The 20,336-nt window shown below is 34.5% G+C and overlaps 1 protein-coding gene across 3 annotated transcripts in view; it reads left to right on the top strand.

Moving 5' to 3' along the window:
• Positions 1-20,336, top strand: part of Cdh18 (cadherin 18) — a 917,427-nt gene that overhangs the window by 826,237 nt on the left and 70,854 nt on the right. For all 3 annotated transcript variants that reach the window (XM_029470124.2, XM_085831363.1, XM_021183199.3), the window contains one exon: positions 3,598-3,785. In XM_029470124.2, the coding sequence (XP_029325984.1) occupies positions 3,598-3,785 (188 nt within the window). The remainder of the gene's footprint in view (positions 1-3,597; positions 3,786-20,336) is intronic.

Genomic DNA, 20,336 nt, shown 5'->3' with positions numbered 1-20,336 from the left:
CTGTATATCCATATTGATTTTACTTATCTTTTACTGTTTCTATGAGGAATGATATTGTAAATGTAACAGAGACTGAGTTACATAAATAGCCTGCTTTTAGTAAGAGAGCCATTTCTACAATATTTGTTCTGCCTATCCATGAGCACAGAGGGTATTTTTATCAACTAGAGTCTTACTCTTTTTCTTTCTTTAATGTCTTCAAGTATCTGTGGTATATAGGATACGTTTACTCCAAGGTTAAGAAGCTAAAGGGGTTTCAACCCCATAGGATGAACAACAATATCAACCAATCAGATCCCCCAGAGCTCCCAGGGACTAAACCACCAACCAAAAAGTACACATGGAGGAACCCATGGTTCCTGCTACATATGTAGCAGAGGATGGCCTTGTTGGGCATCAATGGGAGAGGAGGCCCTTGGTCCTGTGAAGGCTCAATGCCCCACTGTAGGGGAATTCCAGGGTGGGGAGGCAGGAGGGGGATTGGTGGGAGGGGGAGCACCCTCATAGAAGCAGGGAGATGGGAGATGAGATAGTGGGTTTCCAGAGGGGCAAGCAGGAAATGTAAATAAATAAACTATACAATAATAGAAATAAAAAACAGTGATGTGTATTAAATATCTTCCTTAAACTTTCCTTGAATTGTTTATTGTGGTGTACAAGACTGCAATTGTTAATCTACTATAAAAATTTTCTGGTGGAATTGTTAGATTATTTACACATAAGAACATGGCTCCACCCAATCAGGGCACTTGAACTTCTTCATTCTTTGTTTAATATTTTCTCTTTTCTGATTGTCTTATGTATTTTCAATATTTAATGAGACTGAATAAATTGGACATCTTTATCTCCTTCCTGATATTTGTTTTCTCATTTAGTATAATATTGGGTATTGTTTATAGTTAATAATTGGATTTATCCATTGGCTCCATGTATATTACCACCAGTAGGTGCACACAAGTGAAAGCAATGGTTCCCTTTCATGAATCTATCAGTAGGAAATAGTTTCTGTATTATGCGTAGAGTTCCATGAAATCTTTATGCATCTGTTTCTGATTATTGATAGACCATTCTTATTTAAACCCTTACCAGTGTTAGAATTTGCTAGAAGTCTGTGACTAATGATTGAAGTGGCTGTATGCAGCCCTGAGGATGATATTTTCAAATTTATTTTCTGTATTCTGAGTACTCGTTTTTTTCAACCCCATCTTCCATAATATTCACTGCGTTTAGTAGGGGACAGTATACTGTCTTATTTAGGGCTCAAAACTTAACTTAAACATTCTCACAATGACACAAGCACAACCCCAAGCTTTTTTCAGCCAGCACATTTCACTACAAGAGAGGTTTTTCTGACTAAACCTGAGAGTAGCATTGACTATGGCTGTGTTTATACATTTAGAATGTTCTCAGACAATATGTCAATTTGAATAAACAGAATTCAGCTCCTCCATCCTAGCCTCCTCCCCACTGTGGGCTTTTGAGTAGATTTACAGTACTTGGTGTGGGTGCTATCCTTTGGAGCCTCAGATTTGGGGAACAGTCAGTAACTCAGGAACATGACAATTTCACAATGGACTCATCTTATATGGCTGGTTGATATTCTTCATAGTGGTATTCAAATCAGGTGATATAATTGATACCATTTTATTCAGCAGTAAAATGCATGATATTATGTAGCTACACAAAACTGGACAGTCACCTGCTTAATTCAAATTTCCTCTGTATGATTCTACCAATATGTTGTGACTTAATGTAGAGAGTCCCAATGCCAATGTTCTGGTGAGCAACCAATAGAAATAACAAGAATCTGAGCTGTTTGGGCAACATCTATGGCTTCCTTAGCTCAAAAGTCATAAGAAGGTACCCCACACTTGGCAAGATGTATTTTGTTTATTAACCAATGGCTTCTAGATGAACCTTTTGGTCAGCCATGGAGATTATCTCCATTCTTTAATAAATTGTTTGTTGTTTAGTTATAAGGTATTACTTTTCCATTTTTAGAGCATCCTCAATGTGGTTTACTCTCTTCTCCACTACTTTGCCTATCTTATGTCAGCATCTTCTCCTTTTCTAACTTTACTAAACCTGGATGGCCCCCACCACTTTCACTTGAAAATTGCCTACATCTTAACATTCCCCCTTCCTTTAGTTAGTACCTTCATAGTCATTTCTAGATATTTGTTCTCTACAGGAACTCCAAGCTGAACATATAGATATGGAGATTTTAAGTTAGGCCACATTTGAGGGAGAATTTGTGGTATCCATTGCTTTGTTTTGTTTTGCTTTTGTCTTTTGTACCACAATAAATATAAAGTTCTAGTTCAAAACTTTTCACATATTATCTGCTTAATATTATTGCTATAATATTGGGTAAATGATTTATTTAATTACATTTAAATTTAAGAGTCCTAGTATTTATACTGTAACTTTGAATGTTGTAATGAAATACATTAATAAATGTGCTTTTAATTTTAATAACTAGTTAAAAGAATATTCATTTAAAATATATTAATAAATAATTAAAGGAAGACTACCTCAATATTCAGTATCATTAAAAAATTCTATTTATTTTTGTATCCAAATCCTGAATTATGGTACCTTTGGTATTAGTTTATTTTGAACACTGAACCCATTACACAACAACTGCCTATCAGTTGGAGTACAGATTTTCATCCTTCAGCTGGTCCACTGACATGACTTAGTTTTGAAAACACAATTTTTCATGTGATTATTATGAAGAACTACCAAACTTTTTACAGATATAATTTGAACTATTTGATAAATATTTAAATATATTCACTATTATTCTGTGTTCTTTCTTACATATTCCATTAAATAAATTATTCACAAAATGCTAATCTATATTTTCTGGTATGGCTTTTCTCCTGTTCCTTCTTTAATTTCAAGCATGCATATGCAGACACTCACACACATTAATATATATTTGAACATCACATTAATGTGAAGAAAAAAGTAAGCTGGGATTAATTATGCCTGACTGATTAAATTTTATTCACTATAAATGAAATTTTCTACTATTGTCCTTTTGTTTTAGTAAAAGTAATAATATGTAGATAAGGATGATATGTAGATACGATAATATGTAAATAACAGTTTTTAACAAGTCTATTATTTTACATATATTATAATATTTATATATATATTGAAACATTTACACTAACCTAAAAGAACATTTACAGATATCTCATTATATATTATGTTCACTTCTGTATTTGCCAGGCACTGGCAGAGCCTCGCAGGAGACAGTTATACCAGGCTCCTGTCAGGAGGCTCTTGTTGGCATCTGCCTAGTGTCTGGGTTTGGTGGTTGTTTATGGGGTGAAACCCCAAGTGGGGCAGTCTCTGAATAGTCATTTCTTCAGGTTCTGCTCCGAACTTTGTCTCTGCAATTCCTTCCATGGGTATTTTGTTCCCCATTCTAAAAAGGAAGGAAGTATCCACACTTTGGTCTTCCTTCTTCTTGCGTTTCATGTGTTTTGTTCATTTGATAGTGCCAATAAGATACTTATTATTTCTCATGAGATATGTATGCTATGAACATTATTGATTATGACTTTAATATGAAATATTTTCCAGAACACTATCAACTATATGTTCCTGAGTCTGCTCAAGTTGGTTCAGCTGTTGGGAAAATCAAAGCAAATGATGCAGACACAGGATCAAATGCAGACATGACCTACTCCATCACTAATGGAGACGGGATTGGAGTATTCTCCATCTCCACTGACAAGGACACCAGAGAAGGAATCCTTTCCTTAAAAAAGGTAAACAAACAACAATTATGCTGATTCACATCAGTCACCAATATTTCCATGAATAAAATTTTGCATATATATATATATATATATATATATATATATATGTGTGTGTGTGTGTGTGTGTGTGTATTTGTATGTTTATATGTATATGTTTGTGGTCACTAAAAGAAAATGTTTTTAGTATTATATATTTTCTTCTATTTATGTATAAAAGACTCCATAGAAGACCATCTTTCCCTTGTGGTACCCTTTTAAATTACTGATTCTTTGTGGCTCCACGTTCTGCCACATTGCTGGGGTGTGCAAACTCTGCTTGGATGGACAGAATGGGAGATGTTAGGTTACAAACATAGCCTAATATGGGGCCCCAGCCCGGGTGAAAAACAAGGCTGGCTGAGGCCAAAGAATGGAGGGGCCCACTGCAGACTGGTGATGAACCCGGCTCAGCAGGTTCCCTAACTCACAGGAGTGCAGTTGCAGCTTTGACCCTCATGGAGCATGGTGGAAAGCAGGCTGGAACTCCAGCTCAGCTGAGGGGTGTGTGTCTGTGTCCAGGAGCATGGAGTGACCTTCTGCTGGAGACTTAGGCAGTGAGGCTCTATGTGATGAAGACTTCCCCTCACCGTGGTTCTTGATGAGAGAGACTATCCTTGCTTGTCCAAACAATTTATTATTCATTGTGGAAAATGGGTACATACAACTTACTCAGGGTAGACTAGAGATTAAATACATTTTGCAGGGAGGAATGTCCAGGAACGGAATCACATTGGCTCAATCCTCATGGTCAGCCAATATAGATACCTCATTGGCATGGAGAATTCTGTATTATATGACTAGTGGTCATGATCGCCCCATGGTTGTGATCACTTCTTGCAGGACAGAAATGAAGTCAGGAGCAGATGAAATGCCTCCAGGTCTCAGATATGAGAATACTGGGTTTCTGAATCTATTCTACCATCCCAGTTTTTGTCTGGTGACATGGTTCCAATTGCCCCACAGTTCTCCTTATGTATGGCATGATCTCCTCTCTGCATGCAGATAATCCATCATCAACCTTTCAATCCCCTATTATAAAACTTGATTCTTTATTTCACTATGCTCTTTCCTACTAGAGTCATAACCTTTCCCCCAAACTTTTCTCTAAGTTGACCAATCATTTTTAGTGCTTTTATTTTGAGAAATGGAATTAAATTTTAATTTTTATTTGCATTTGAATTTTCAGATCCTCTGTGAGAAATGTATGTAACTTGAATATTAACATGATAGGATACTATAATTTAAAAGGAGAATGAAAATGGAAGTGATAAATCAAGAGAATTATTGATTTTAAGAGATGCGTTTGGCCAGGCAATGGTGGCACATACCTTTAATCCCAGCACTTGGGAGGCAGAGGCAGGTGGATTTCTGAGTTTGAGGCCAGCCTGGTCTACAGAGTGAGTTCCATGGCAGCCAGGGCTATACAGAGAAACCCTATCTCAAAAAAAAAACAAAAAAACAACAACCCCCCCCAAAAAAAAACAACAAAAAAATCATTAGATGGATTATCTTGAAAGAAAAGAATCAATAGTAGAAAAATAATGGTTTATGATAGTGTGCATACTCTTAAGACAAACAAAGAACAAGAGGGAATAACTAATATTTACATATATATTTATGGCACTCTAGCTATAGGATGCTGGTATTCAGTTCGTCCCAGTACTGAGCATTATTGACTTTCTAAAATTTAACATAATGTTAGTGTCTGAGTGACGGTTTCATTTCTATGAAGAGACACCATGACAAAGGAAACTCTTATAAAGGATAACATTTAATCGGGCCTGACTTAAAGTGTCAGAGACTTATTCCCAATTATTGTCATGTTGAGAAACAAGGTCTAGACAAACATGGTACTGGGGAAGGAGCAGAGTTCTATATCTTGAGAGAGTGTGTTCCACATTGTGCATAGCTTGAGCATTTATCATATCTCAGAGCTTGCCTCGATATTGATTCTTTCTCCAATACTGCCACATGTACTCCAACAAGGCCACATCTCCTAACAGTGTCAGCTCCCATGAATCAAACATTCAAACCTTGAGCCCAAGGGTGCCATGATATTCAATCCACCACAATTAGATTTTCAGAACTAAAGCTGTGGTAGCTAGAGCTTCTTTACCAATAAGGTAAATGATATAAAATCAATCAGTATCAATAAGGTAAATGTCAATAAGGTAAATTATGTAAAAGTGCTTTTATATCATTGAGGATAATGAGCTCTTATCACCTACATGACCATAGTTAATCTTCCAAAATAACTAAATTAAAGATCATGTTTGCATATTTGATTGACTACATTGTGTTTTCTATGCATACAATGGATTTTTATAAAAATAATTGAACTGGCAAAATATTAGTGACAATTTAAAGAAAATCACCTTGATAATTATTTCTAATTGTCTTCAACTTGGGCTTGCTTTCCTAGGTTTATATTCATCAGAGTTGAATTAATGTTAGCACTTATGCATTATTTTATATCGTCAAATTACTATCAATTTCTCAGTTAATGTATTGCTGTGTGTTTTATAAGTAATTGCAATTTAAAAGTGAACTCTGTTCTCCAGTGTGTTTTAAACTTCATAAGATACTGGTTCAGGTGGCAAGATACAGATGAAACAATCCTTGAAAACCTGTTTCTTACTTAATCTCTAAAGCAGCTCACCTTAGTCAGCAAAGCAGAAAAGCTAATCTCCTCAGAGATCAAAATCAGTGCTGCTCTATAAATCAGCAGCAGGCACACTGGCTCATCCCGGTCCGTATCATCGCTTCATCAGGAAATTGCCAAGTTGAAATCACTGACGCATTGCATGGAACCTTGTAAATACCTTTTGATAAGTTTCACTCATAGTTTAATGGAGCCTGACTAGGTGGAAAGGTGAGAAAGATAAGGAAGAATTGGAAGCTTCGTTCATTTCTCTGACAAAAACCATCTGAAGCTTGAGGGTGGGTTCTATGTAGGAGGCTGTCAGACCTCTTATTGATGTCACTTTATACAAACGTCCCTGTGGAGAAGTTTTTCAGGTATTGTTGTGGTTTGATTTATTTATGGTATGTGTATGAGGATTTTGCTTGAATGTGTTTGCATGTCTAGTGCCTGTGGAGGTGAGAAAAAGGCATAAGATCCCTCGGAAATAGAGCTAAGTATGGTTAGGGAGAACCATGTGAATTCTGGGCAGCAAGTCTAGATCTGCTACAGGAACAACTGGTCTGCATAACTGAGTCATTTCTCCAGAAGCTGCCTTTCTAACTTAGATTCCAGGTTTAGTTGCTATTGTAATTCTTCTATCAACTACTTTTCTTTTTACAAGTACATAGCTTTATATTTCTTACCTCATTATTTATTAACTCAGGACATAACATCTTGATTTTATTTATTTTTAAAAGTAACACATGGCATTTCATTCAATTTATCCTGTAAATAACAGACAACTTCAATTCAGTCTTTGCACAAAACAGACAGCCAAAATTTTGTTGTAAATGCACCTCAACCTAGCTTGATCACTCCTTCCTATGGAAGCTTCTCCACCCTTAACCTTGATTAATAATTGTTCCATCATCTGGATCAAAGTAGGCTTATTTTTTCTTGTTATTGTATATAGCTTTTTCTGTGTTGCATATACTGGCTTCAGAAATATAAACTCATACAGTATATTTTGATTATATTCTTCCTAAACTCTTAACATCTTCTACTTAGGGCTTTCTTAATTTCCTTATCTTCCAACTTCATATTCTTTGTCACTTTCAAAATGATAAGCAAAACAAAGAAAGAAAGAAAGAAAAACAATAAAACAACAAATGGTACCAAATCTGACAAAAGCAAAAGTCACACCAAAATAAGGAGCACAATGTGTGGTGCCCAATTACTTCTGAATATAAGCCTGCCCTTGTCTGTGGTTCATACACTTACTGACACTCCACTGGAGAACAATCGATTATTCTTTTCTCCACAGGTATAGATTTCACATAGACTCCTAATTAGCATTGACCTATTCTGTCCACTACTCATTCATTGTATGTGCTTAGATCTTGCGCGTCTTGACTATAATGTTTTGAATATGCTGTCTCTGGCTCTCTGAGTATATCTGCAAATAAGTCCTAGAAAGGCAGTGTTTCCTAGGAGTAATTTACACCCTCTGGCTTTTACATTCTTCCCATCTCCTCTTCTGCCAAGTTCCCAGAGTCTTCAGGCAGGGCATGCTCAAGGCATCTAAGTAGGACTGAGTACTCAAATGTTTCTCATTCTCTGTTGATTATACAGTTGGGGGCTTTTGGTTAATTCTTGCCTACCACAATGAGAGTCTTCTCTAGCAGGGAGCAAATAATGATCTGAACTATGAGTAAAGCAATATTTAAAAGGTAATAATTTTATTGCTATGTTCCTTTAAAAGAATAATCAAGTAAGTTTTCCCTATCTAGTCTCTTCGGTTTGTTTTTGGTTTGTTTATCAGATTGATAGTGTCTCATAGGATCCATCTAATGGAGTGAACCTCAAATCAATTCTTTTTTAAAGTGGTTCGTTAGCCCATAATATTTATGCCAATTTCTCACTAGTATATTTTACACACATGATGCTGCTCTAAGTCATAGGGTGTGTAGCTAACTGATATTGATAATAACTTTCTCCTCTGTTGTAATGAACTCCAGCACCATGGATGCTTTTCAGTTGCGATAAAGATTCTTCTTAGGAACCAGTTTGACTTCTTTGTGTTCAATTGCCTTAGTGATCTATTCAGCAATAATAGTACATTACTGTCAAGTTGTGGAGGGGAATTGATATCATTGGTGACAGCTTGTGATCTTTAGGAGAAAAGGTCTATGGGTTGCAATTAGTGAAAAACTCAGCATAATTTCTTTTAAAATATAGTCATTTAAAATATTTATTATTATTTTATGTATCTTATATATTACATTCACATAAGAACTCTGTGTACTACATGCATGCAGTGCCCACAGAGACACTATAGTCAATTTAACAGAATTATATGATATTTTTTTACTTTAATCATATTAGCACCATGTCAAATAACATACATATGTTCTTTTAAATATTACATTTATTGAGACTTTTATGGTTATTCTTTTGCTTTGAGTAAAAGATTAAAGGATATGCTATTCTTAATTACTTTTCTATGGATTTTAATGTCTGTTGGACCACAAAGAAAAACAAATAAGACAGAATAGCTATCTTTGAATGTGTATACAAACACAAAAATAATGATGATTTTCACATTGTGATTCTAATACACCCTTCATTAGGAACAATTGTTTGTTATTCTACTCTTAGACAATTCTAGTATCTGTGAATTTATTTTGCTTTTCTACAATAAATGTAGAGAAGAGTCCAAACTTCAGTTTGATCAACTGGATTACTCTATTTCTATCGTGTTTGAAAGAGGAAAGGTATTGGTCAAACTCTGTTCTTGATGGTTAACATTAGGCATGACTATGATCCTGAAATAATGAATAAATCAGAACTACTAATTGTTTATTATTATTTTAAATATATATAATAATGCTTAACATAATATCCTACAGTATTGGAAACTGGTGATCTAATGAAACATTGTGATTAGCTGAGTTATATTGATTCATGAATACTGATAATTTTTTTACCTTTGTCTTACATAGAAATATATTTATATCAGGGTCCTTTCAGCAAAGACTTGCTGGAATATGCAATAATATCTGGGTTTGGTGGCTGATTATGGAATGGATCCCCAGGTGGGGTAGTCTCTGGATGGTCCATCCTTTCGTCTTAGCTCCAAACTTTGTCTCTGTAACTCCTTCCATGGATGTTTTGTTCCCTATTCTAAGAAAGAATTAAGTATCCACACTTTGGTCTTCCTTCTTCTTGATTTTCTTGTGTTTTGCAAATTGTATCTTGTGTATTCTAAGTTTCTGGGCTAATATCCACTTGTCAGTGAGTGCATATAAAGTGACTTCATTTGTAATTGGGTTACCTCACTAAGGATGATATCCTCCAGATACATCTATTTGCCCAAGAATTCCATAAATTCATTGTTTTTAATAGCTTAGTAGTACTCTATTGTGTAAATGTATCACATTTTCTGTATCCATTCCTCTGTTGAGGGACATCTGGGTTCTTTCCAGCTTCTGCCTATTATAAATAAGGCTGCTATGTCTTGTGTGAGACTATGACAGTCCAGCAAATACAGAAGAGGATGCTCACAGTCACCTATAGGATGGAACACAGGGCCCCCCAATGGAGGAGCTAGAGAACGTACCCAAGGAGCTGAAGGAGTCTGCAGCCCTATAGGTGGAGCAACAATATGAACTAACCAGTACCCAAAGAGCTAGTGTCTCTAGCTGAATATGTAGCAGAAGATGGTCTAGTCGGCCATCATTGGTAAGAGGCCCCTTGGTCTTGCAAACTTTATATGCCCCAGTACAGAGGAATGCCAGGGTCAAGAAGTGGGAGTAGGGGTGGGTAGGGGAGCAGGGTGGGGGAAGTATATAGGGAACTCCCAGGATAGCATTTGAAATGTATTAAAGAAAATATCTAATAAAAAAATAAAAATAAAAAAAGAAGGAGGGGGAAATAATAAGAAATAAAAGAACATATTTCTCTGTAAAAAATAAAAAAAGAAAAGAAAAAAGAAATATATTCATACAATTAGTATATATGTATCGATATATGTGTGCATAAATGTATATATTCATGTATATGGATATTATATACATAGTATACATGTATATATACAAATATTCATATACATGGATAAAATTGTGTCTAATAAACTAATGATTATTTGAGATTAAATACATTTTCATTTGTTATCATGTTTGAGAGACAAAAATAAAACATGTTATTCTAATTACTATTGATATTGGAATTATAACCCAATTAATTTGTTATAGAAATCTATACAAGTGAGCTTATGCAAGAATTCTAATCCCCACAGAAGATCCACCACCCTGGGAAAACCTAAAAAAGATGACTGCAAAGCATGCCAAGCAAGGAAGTTCAGTCAGAGAGGAACTAGTTAATTTAATCTTACTTTTCCTTATGTTCACATATCATAATTTAAAATGTAAACTTTGAAGATAATTATAAGCAATGATGCTATTGTGATATTATATACTACTTTGGATTGTCTGTTTTCCAGAATTAAAATTAAATTTTGATGTACGGAAATGGGAATTTTATTGAATCATTATCAACTGACTGTGAAATACAAATCCAAGTGAAGGTACAACACATAGATTATATAAAGGAATACCTTTCCTATTGCCTAGAAGACTAGAATCTACAATCCTTCCACGTTGTACTCCATGAAAATTTGGCCAATATACCTTGGCTGGATAATAGTTTCAGTATCCATATAGTCTTCAAGGTAATATAGTTTGAAAGGAGAAACACACAAGGGTGTTTGAAGGGACAGTACAAGTAATTAATGAGAAACTATTTAAATGTTCTAAATATGTACCGTTAGATAGAACAAGTCTGATGTGATAGATTGCAACTATCTACGTTAATATATAATGGATTTATATTAAGGAGCAAAAGTGCTGTATTATATGTGAGAAAGAGCAATGATTTGTAAAGACAATTACTTAGAATAATGAGATAAAATTAAGAGAGTAAAATCTTCCATGAAAATCACACTTAACTCATTGATAATGAGGTATTAAATTACAGTATTGAGCATTATCTAAAGAGTAGTAAGAGAAATCCAACTGCCCTAGGAAAAGAAAATTGTCCTGGGTAAGTACTTCTTGCAGAAACCTAGAAGATAAAGAAATTTGTCTAAATATTGTTAGTTTCATAGCTGAATAATTATTTTAATTAAAGATGTTACAAAATAACTTAGATATCTTATACTTAGAAATAAGAGCTTATTGGCTCATTTTACATTTAATAACAAATAGTTAAAAAGATGGTGAATGAGTAATTTTATTGCTGAGGACAATATATGCACAGAAAGTCTAATTCTTTGTATTCTTTCAATTACTTTATGCCAAGCTATCTGCTCTTAGGTTTCGAACAATATAACTTCAACATTAAAAGGGAGAGTACACAGCTGGATCAAAAACACATTCTGTTCATTTGTAGCTGCTTCCACTAAGTCATTTCTCAATTTTTATGACTTCTTATCCTCAGTGGTATGAGAAGAACAATTGAACAATTAATTATAAGTCAAGATTAAGTGAACTATTTATGTTAAACACATAGGGTACAGGTTAGCTGTTGACAATTCATATTTCAGAAACAATATGAAATTCTGCATGTGTCAATGAAGTAACATATTAGACATAAGTATATTTGAGATGCATGGACGGACCATTCATCACTTTCCATGTACTAAGAATTATTTCAGACTCAAGAAATATGAATATGAGTTAGAGAATATGGTTTCTTGTGCAGAAAACTGTGTAGATATGCAGTATTGTCAAAACATGGGTGTATGGTAATAATATTCATCTATTGTAAAATTGTTTTGATCTCAGTTTATTTATATCTCATAACCTTACCTTTCAAGTATAAAGAATTTATATAACACAGAAATATGTGCAGCCCTGAGAATAAGAGTAATTTTACATTCAAGCAATATATGAGAGCCAACCCCAAGTTTGTCCTCTGAATTCCATCTTTGTGTGACATCAAATTCATTTCTGTACTCACACTTGGATACAAACAGTAACACAAACAGTGATTTAAAATGGAGGTACACTCTGAAATGTATTACTTTAGGACAACTATGTGTGGGATGAAACATTTGGCCTTCCACAAACACTGAAGAGAACTGCCATCAGAGGCAGGGGAGGGAGACAAGACTGATAAAGATGTTCACTCTAAAATGTACGAATAATATCCTCCTAATACAGAAATTGGGTGGGGAGGGGAATGCTCATCAATTATTTAACTGACAACAAGATAAATATAAAAGAACATGAATTAGAGGCAGCAAATTGATTGTATTTTCTATAAGAATAATCAACGTAAAGGAAGTAAAATAAGTAATACTAAAAAATTATAAAGAAAATAGGCGTACTTTATGGAATTAATACTTGTAGGTGAAAATTGTCGCATGAGCAGATTATGAGAAGCTGGCTACTAAAAGCCAACAAAACAAGTATTTCATCATTTTTTCCAAATGTCAGAAGACTTCTTTTCCTACTGAACCAGAGATATTTGAAACATAGTAGTTTAGGTTACATATGTGGTAATGGAAGCACAAGGTTCTATAGGAATTAGCATGCTCATCTTGGTAAGTTCAAAACTAAAATTACGAACAGAAAGGAAATTGAATCTTAAAGCCGCCAATTAACTATGAGTACATAACATATTCAAAATATCCATACAATCTCAGGGCACAAAACACTGTTTACAAACTGGTATGCTAAGTATGTCCCAGAATATTCAACTTTTAAATATATTAATGACCAAAACCAAATTGATAATAATAATAAAATTAGATAAATTAATATTCATGTAAAATTTGAAGATTATCAGAGAAGATTAGTTAATAACAACCAAGAGTTACAAAGCAAATATTAGTACCATGAAAATTTATAAAGAGAAAATTTATAAATGAATTTGTTTATTAAGAAATATGGAAGATATAAAAGGAACTAAGAGCTACAAAATTTGAAAAATTCTACCAATATTTCTCATTTACACATTAACTTCATAAAAATAAAACAAAACAGACAATAAGTTAAAAAATAAACAAAACAGAAGCTAAAAGAAGCACACAAAAAGATGGACTTTTAAGTTTTAAGTTGGCTAACTATTCTTGATACCTTCCCTGGAGGACTACTCAGTGACAATTTATTGAGAAAAACTGAATTCCTTTCCTTCTTGTAGCAGGTATCAATTATAAATAGATTCCTAGTTAGAGGTAAGAAGACATTGTGCCCATTTCTTTGTCTCCAAGGTTGGATCTGTCAGGCTTGAATTTGTGCAGGTATTATGTAAGTTCTCATTGACTCTCTGAGTTCATGTGTAATTTAGTTGTGTCGTGTCTGGGAGACATGCTTCTTGGAACTCCCAGGACCTCCTCAGCTTGGAGAGAGGTTCTGAGAGAGGGGTGTCGGGTCGCTGTGAGAACAACTTGAATTCAATTCATGCATCCAAGATGGTGACTTAGGGTCTGCTGAGACTGCTCTCTCTCTCTCTCTCTCTCTCTCTCTCTCTCTCTCTCTCTCTCTCTCTCTCTCTCTCTCTTTCTCTCTCTCTCTCTCTCTCTCTCTCTCTGTGTGTATATGTGTGTGCGTGTGTGTGTGCGTGTGCGTGTGTGTGTGTGTGTGTGTATTCTGCTCTGCGTTAGACAGTTTTTTCTTGTTGTTCTAAAGAAAAAAATTATCTGGTTGAGACAGCTTTCTCTGCTAGTAATAACTGTAATAGCCATCTGGATAGCTCATGCATTTTCTGACCAAAGTCAGAAAAGCTTCTATAAGAAATTACTGGATCTTCCAACCAAGTCAGAAATCCTGTTATCTTGAAAAAAATTCTTCAAGAGCTGTTTTCACTCTTCAGAGATCTCTGGTGAGATCAACTCTCTCTAGAGAAAAATTTGGAAGAAGAACTGCTATTGAGTTCTGCTCACTCATCAAATACAAACAAAAATCCCAGATTTTGTTTTGCACATCTCTTCATCCATTTCTTTCAGATATCCTTTTGATTATCTTATGAATCAGCATCCCGAGATCCCAGCCCCTTAATTCTTAGGAGACAGTAAGCACACATTTTCTTTTAACACTGCAAAAGAATTTAGAGAACTGCCTATCTTTGTTAAGCACAGAGGATAAACTAATTGGGTGGGACCCTGCCCTGAAAATACTGTTTCTACCACATCTGAGCCCTGACTCTATGTGTCCTAAGGCTCAGGAATCTGCCTGCCTTTGTATCTCCCTGCTCTTTTTATCTTTCTGACATACTGGCTCAGGGGGTATCAACCTTTGCTCCTTTAGATTCATGAAGCCCCTCATAGTTCATATCGCATCCATATTTTTACATAGTTGAGAAATTATGCATTTTTAAACTCATGGATTTAGAATTATTTTCCACAGTCTTAAGGGTTGCCCTGAAGGTCCCAGCCTTTACCATTTTGCTGAGACACCCACACCATCAACTCCTAGTCTCATACTGTTTCTAATTCATCATGGAGTCATTAAGATTAAGCAGGAGGACGTTCCTCAGGAAAGAGTCCTCCATTGCTAGTACTGGTTCCTGAAAATGTGTACATTATCACACAAACAAGCCTTACACCACAGCAGCCATTGACACTCCAGGTAGCTCACACTGAGACTATTTCCCAGGGGCAGAAACCATGTTACTCTGTCCCCATCAAGGCTACCCCAGGCTCAGCATTGGAAGTCATCCACCACCCTTGGTTCTTGCTATCCTCTTTCTGCCTCCTCTGATGCATATATATCAGTCTTGATGGGGTTGTATGATAATGTCATCCCATTTAAGACAGGATACCCTAAAGTCTCTTATTGTTTGCAAACCATCCAGTTGTAGAGGTTTAAATGGGGAAGGGAAGTGTGGGGAGGATGAAGTAGGGAATAAGGGGAGGGCTAATTAACACCAAATTATTTTTAAAAAGTCATATGAAAATGTATTACTATATTAGCCTCCTAAATATTCATGTATAAAATATTTTTAAAATTGGTATATAGTAGAGTATACAATGTCTCATTTAGAGATATATGCTATCAAGTAAACCTCCAGTACTAGAATGCCACCATCTTTTTGACTTACTGGTCAAAGGATGCATAGTGATCCTTCAAACACTGTAGGCAATGGATGTGATTGGTTACCATCCACATTCTGTATGCAAATGAATATTGATGAAGATACCACTTGAGTATGTCACTGAACATGGAGAAAGTCTGTGCTGCCTAACTAGATACTATAATTTCACCCTACTGACTACCAAATACAATGCTGAAACGTGCTATGTGTGTCACTGGAGAGTGAGTTTATTATCATTCTTACCCAGCTATGAACCCTGTTACATACCTGCCATACAGGTCCATACTGGTCCTTCCTGCAAAATACAACTTTTATTGGATTCAACAACCACTATTTGGTTGGACTTAAGGATCACTCCATTAGATGGAATACATATTTGACTCTGAAAATGAAGCCAAGTACCAGAGACTAGAGAGATTATGAGTACCAGGGGAAAATCTACTATAATTATACTACTAAATTGACATACCAATAACATGGTCCTTGATGATATACTGTTATACTTGTAGATCTGTGTCTCACTCATCTCTCATCAGAAAAGATGCTTTTTGCAGTACATGGTAATTTATAATTAATTAATTAATTAATTTTAGGTATATCAAATAGCTCAGTGGTAAACTGTTTGCTTTGCATATTCAATACCCTAAATTCAAGAGTCATTATCACAATAGATAACTGAATAAATAAACAAAGCTCACATACTTTGAACTGCAATAAATTCTTTAAGCAAATGATATTAAAACAAAACAAGACAAAAAAAAACATAAAGAAAAACCAACCAACAAACAAATAAACCCACAGAGGAATGTTTTGATCTCAAGCCTGGAATTGTTCTCCTAAAGCATTAGCCAATGTTTATGATATTTCAATGCAAAACCAAAATGAGCTCAGCTGCCTTGCACAGTAAATACAAACTAATGATGCAGACTTGCAGTACTCTACCCAGGAGACTTATCCCGGCTTTACAGTCTTGTAAACTAGAACGATTCAAATAATCACACCCAACCACCAACAAATACACGACTGACACAGAATCTGTAAGTAATAATGAACAAATTGCATGGACTGGAATCCATTCTTTTCATACAGATTCCTATCACTGAATGGAGAAACACTGTGTCCATAATTCCTCTTTTAACTTGAGCACTGCATAGCACAGTTGATCAAAATGGAATGACTGTCAGTGTGTGCAGAGAAAAAAAAATCTATGAGCATAAGTGTTTAACATCATAAAGCAGAGTTACACTAGAGCTCTAATTTATCATGAATTATCAATGGCTTTACAATGCAGTGTCAGTGCCTTTACTAGTCACACCTGACCATAGTTATTCCATTTGTTTAGGCAAAACAAACAAACAAAAAAGCTATAATTTTAGTTTACAAACTCCTAGATGTTTCTTGTTATTTGCTTTGCATGATACATCAATAGTCTGAATGAATTTTCCCTTTTACATTTTTCCAGTTTGCTTTCTTATTTATGTGGCGTGGTAAATACATTTTACAGTTTGTAATATGCTGTGTTTGATGGATTATATTTAGGTGAAAGAAATGTGATTATAACTAAGGAATACTAATCTCCATAGAAAGAATGCTCTATAGATTCAAAAAACTCTGAGGATTTGTAGAGTTTTAAATTTATAAACAATGGGTTGTTGTACATGCTTATCAAAGTTATAGCATAGGCTAATAATATTTTGCCACATATATATAATTCTGTGGTTATAATACAAAAATAATTTACTTGGTATTGAATAAATAATTTTGAAATATACAGAATAAATGAATAATTATATTTCCTATCAGTTTTTATAGTGGTGCAATTCAGTATCATCAGGTAGTATTTAGAACAGAAACCCTTAGTATGTTCCAATTCACAGTAGTAAATCTGTTTCTAAATTTCTGACACAACCTGAAATTATTCTTTCCTTCCTTTGTGGCTGCAGATGGTCCCTATCTATCCATCTGCCATTCTTGGCAAACAAGTCTCCCAGGACAGTTATGTCTGCGTGGAGGTAGTTAAACTTATATTAGATGATTATCAACATGAAACCATGTGTCCACACAAACAACCTGCACCTTACCATTAGGTGGGCAGCATTAAGACATGTGACATTTATTTCACCAAAGGGATCTGCTAAAAAAAAATTGTGTTTTATTTTCTTAGATACACAGCTTGAAAGTAACATCAAGATAAACCAAATGTGGGCAAACATTCCTTCACTATTTTCCCTGGGTCGAAGTGTAGTAATATTTTGTAACAATGAATGAATAAAGATGGATTTTTAAAGTTTGGTGTTGTGAGAAAAGCTGTGTATTAATAGTGAAGCCATATGACCCAAATTTTAGAATGTTAAGAACCTTGGTCAAAGAGTTTTATACAAAGTAAGTTTCATAAATAATATTATAAACCGTGCCATTAAGCAAACATGAGGTCCCTTGCCTTCTGCTTCCTATAAGTGGCATATCTAGATACTAGTAGTCTGCTCTAGATGTAAAGAGGGTGGTGTTCATCCATAATTCTTTGATGTCATTGTTTAATTTAATTCTTTTCATTTTATATTTAATATGTGTGCCATAAGTATGTAAACCATGTAACTGTCTGGCGTGCTTGGTGGTCAGAAGGATGTTGGGTCCCATGCACATGGAGTTACAAATAGTTGTGAACTTCTATGTGGGTGCTAGGAACTATAAAATAGTCCTCTGAAAGTAGGGCTCATTAACACTGAACATCTATCTCACACCTGTCTGGTCCTCAAGATGCAGCAAATATTCACAAGTTTTGGTATACCTTATTTTAATTTGTGTTAGATTTATAATGCTGTCAGAGTCCCATTCTTATTTCTTTAAAGGAAAGTAAGAAAATCTAGAAAAAAAAGGGAATTAATTATTTTAGAGATTTATTTTTAGTTTCAGTTCTTTCCAAAGAAAACAATTTCTAATTAGTAGTCTACAGACTGCAGATCTTAACTAACCCATGATTAAAAGCGTACAAATCTAAGTGTATAAGATTTTTATTCTATGTGCATATAAATGGATTACTTATGCTCAGATTTTGAGAATCTGAGTTTCTGAGATTTTTATAAAAGTTTTAAAAATTGTCAAATGGCTCTAGAGGCCCAGTGTTGACCATGACACTATGGCTCTAGGAGTTTTCCAAGTTCTTGGTTCATATTTGAAGCTAAATAAATGTTATCCTGTCTATACAATGTTCACAACCTAAGAAGATCAACGTCTAAGGCAATCAAGAATGGATGGAAGAAATAATCATTAGTAGTACTGGAGACTGTGTTTACAAATTCCCCATAAGGACACTTTCAGGTTCTTATTCTCCACAATGTTGAATGAGGCTTATATAACACCCACTACGCACATGTTGAAGCTTCATCTTCATTATGACAACAGTTAGGCATGGAGTCTGTAAGAGATGTTTAGGTCTAGGTAACAGATTCATAAATAGGATGTGGTACTCCATGCAAATAGAAATAAATAAGGTTGCCATGTCCATAATCTAAGAATATCAGAAAGAGTCTATTTGCAAAGAAAAAATAGATGCTTGCCTGATGGGACAGCAGATCTGCCAGTGCTATGTCCTAACATTCAGAGCTGTTACAAGATTAAGTTTGCTGATGAAAATGACAAATCTGTGCTGTTCAGTCTAAGCAACCCAAATGACTAGGACAGTTCTTTCAGGTAAAGCAAATTATCATAGTCCCTCTATAAGGAATAGCTATAGCTGGTCCCAACCAAGAACAAAAAGTTATGATATTCAATCAGGGCAGTTTAACATCAGAAGCCTAAATAGGATGAAATAGTTCTATGTACTTATTCTGGCAGAAAGTTATCAAGATGAGTAGCACCAAGGAAAACATCAATAGGTCCCAAGTGAAGGAAAGGATCTCATACCCTCTGTTCTAACTTCCCCATCCAAAGTTTCTACAACTGAAATTAAATCTGAAATAATTTTGTATAACAGACCCACATGTAAATATAAAAGCACACCTTGGTTAACATTTTCTGAATGTTTCTAGTTCTCAAAAAGTAAATCCGCCTATTCACATGCACATTTTTATCAGCTTACATCATTAATATATATAAAAATCAATATGACTTACAAATAAAATACTTGTTTATTATTTTGTATTCTATAATAATAGAAGGTCATTATTTAAGACAAAGCACTGGTTTATCTCATTGCATGTAAAGTCAAACACATGGTGCCCAATATATATTTATATATATTTATAATATATATGACTAATAAAGTTATGTGTATAATTAAAGGTAGCTATTAGTTGGCAAACAGGTTGTATATTTTATTTAATTAATTAGACTATTTACCTATACATCAAACCCTGGCTTCTTTCTTCAAACACAAATTCTTAAATTAAGAAAGAAACTGAATTGATTATAATGACCAATTAATACAAGGTCAAAGCTAAAATAGGTATAAGCAAGCCATGAGAAAAAGACCACTATTGAAATTTTTCTCCAAATGTCATAATCTAATAAGAAATATGAGAAGCACAATAGATGAAATAATACCATAAGAACAAAGTAAGAAAACTACATATTTTGTATACTGCAAAGAATAAACACAATACATTGAAAATACAATACACAGAAGAGAAGAAAACATTTTGAAACGGTCTACCTGTTAAAGAACACAATTGTAGGAGGAACTTAAGGCAATAGCAAAACCACAATATCGCCGATTTAAAGTACATAAAAAATAGTTACAAAATAATGTGAGAGAAATCACATAAATGCTATAAGTTAGTTCATTATTTTGTTTGTTGTGGATG

This window comes from Mus caroli, unplaced genomic scaffold, assembly GCF_978045245.1.
Source record: "Mus caroli unplaced genomic scaffold, Mus_caroli_1 scaffold_16, whole genome shotgun sequence".
NCBI lineage: Eukaryota > Metazoa > Chordata > Mammalia > Rodentia > Muridae > Mus > Mus caroli.
This window is presented reverse-complemented; position numbering and strand designations above follow the sequence as displayed.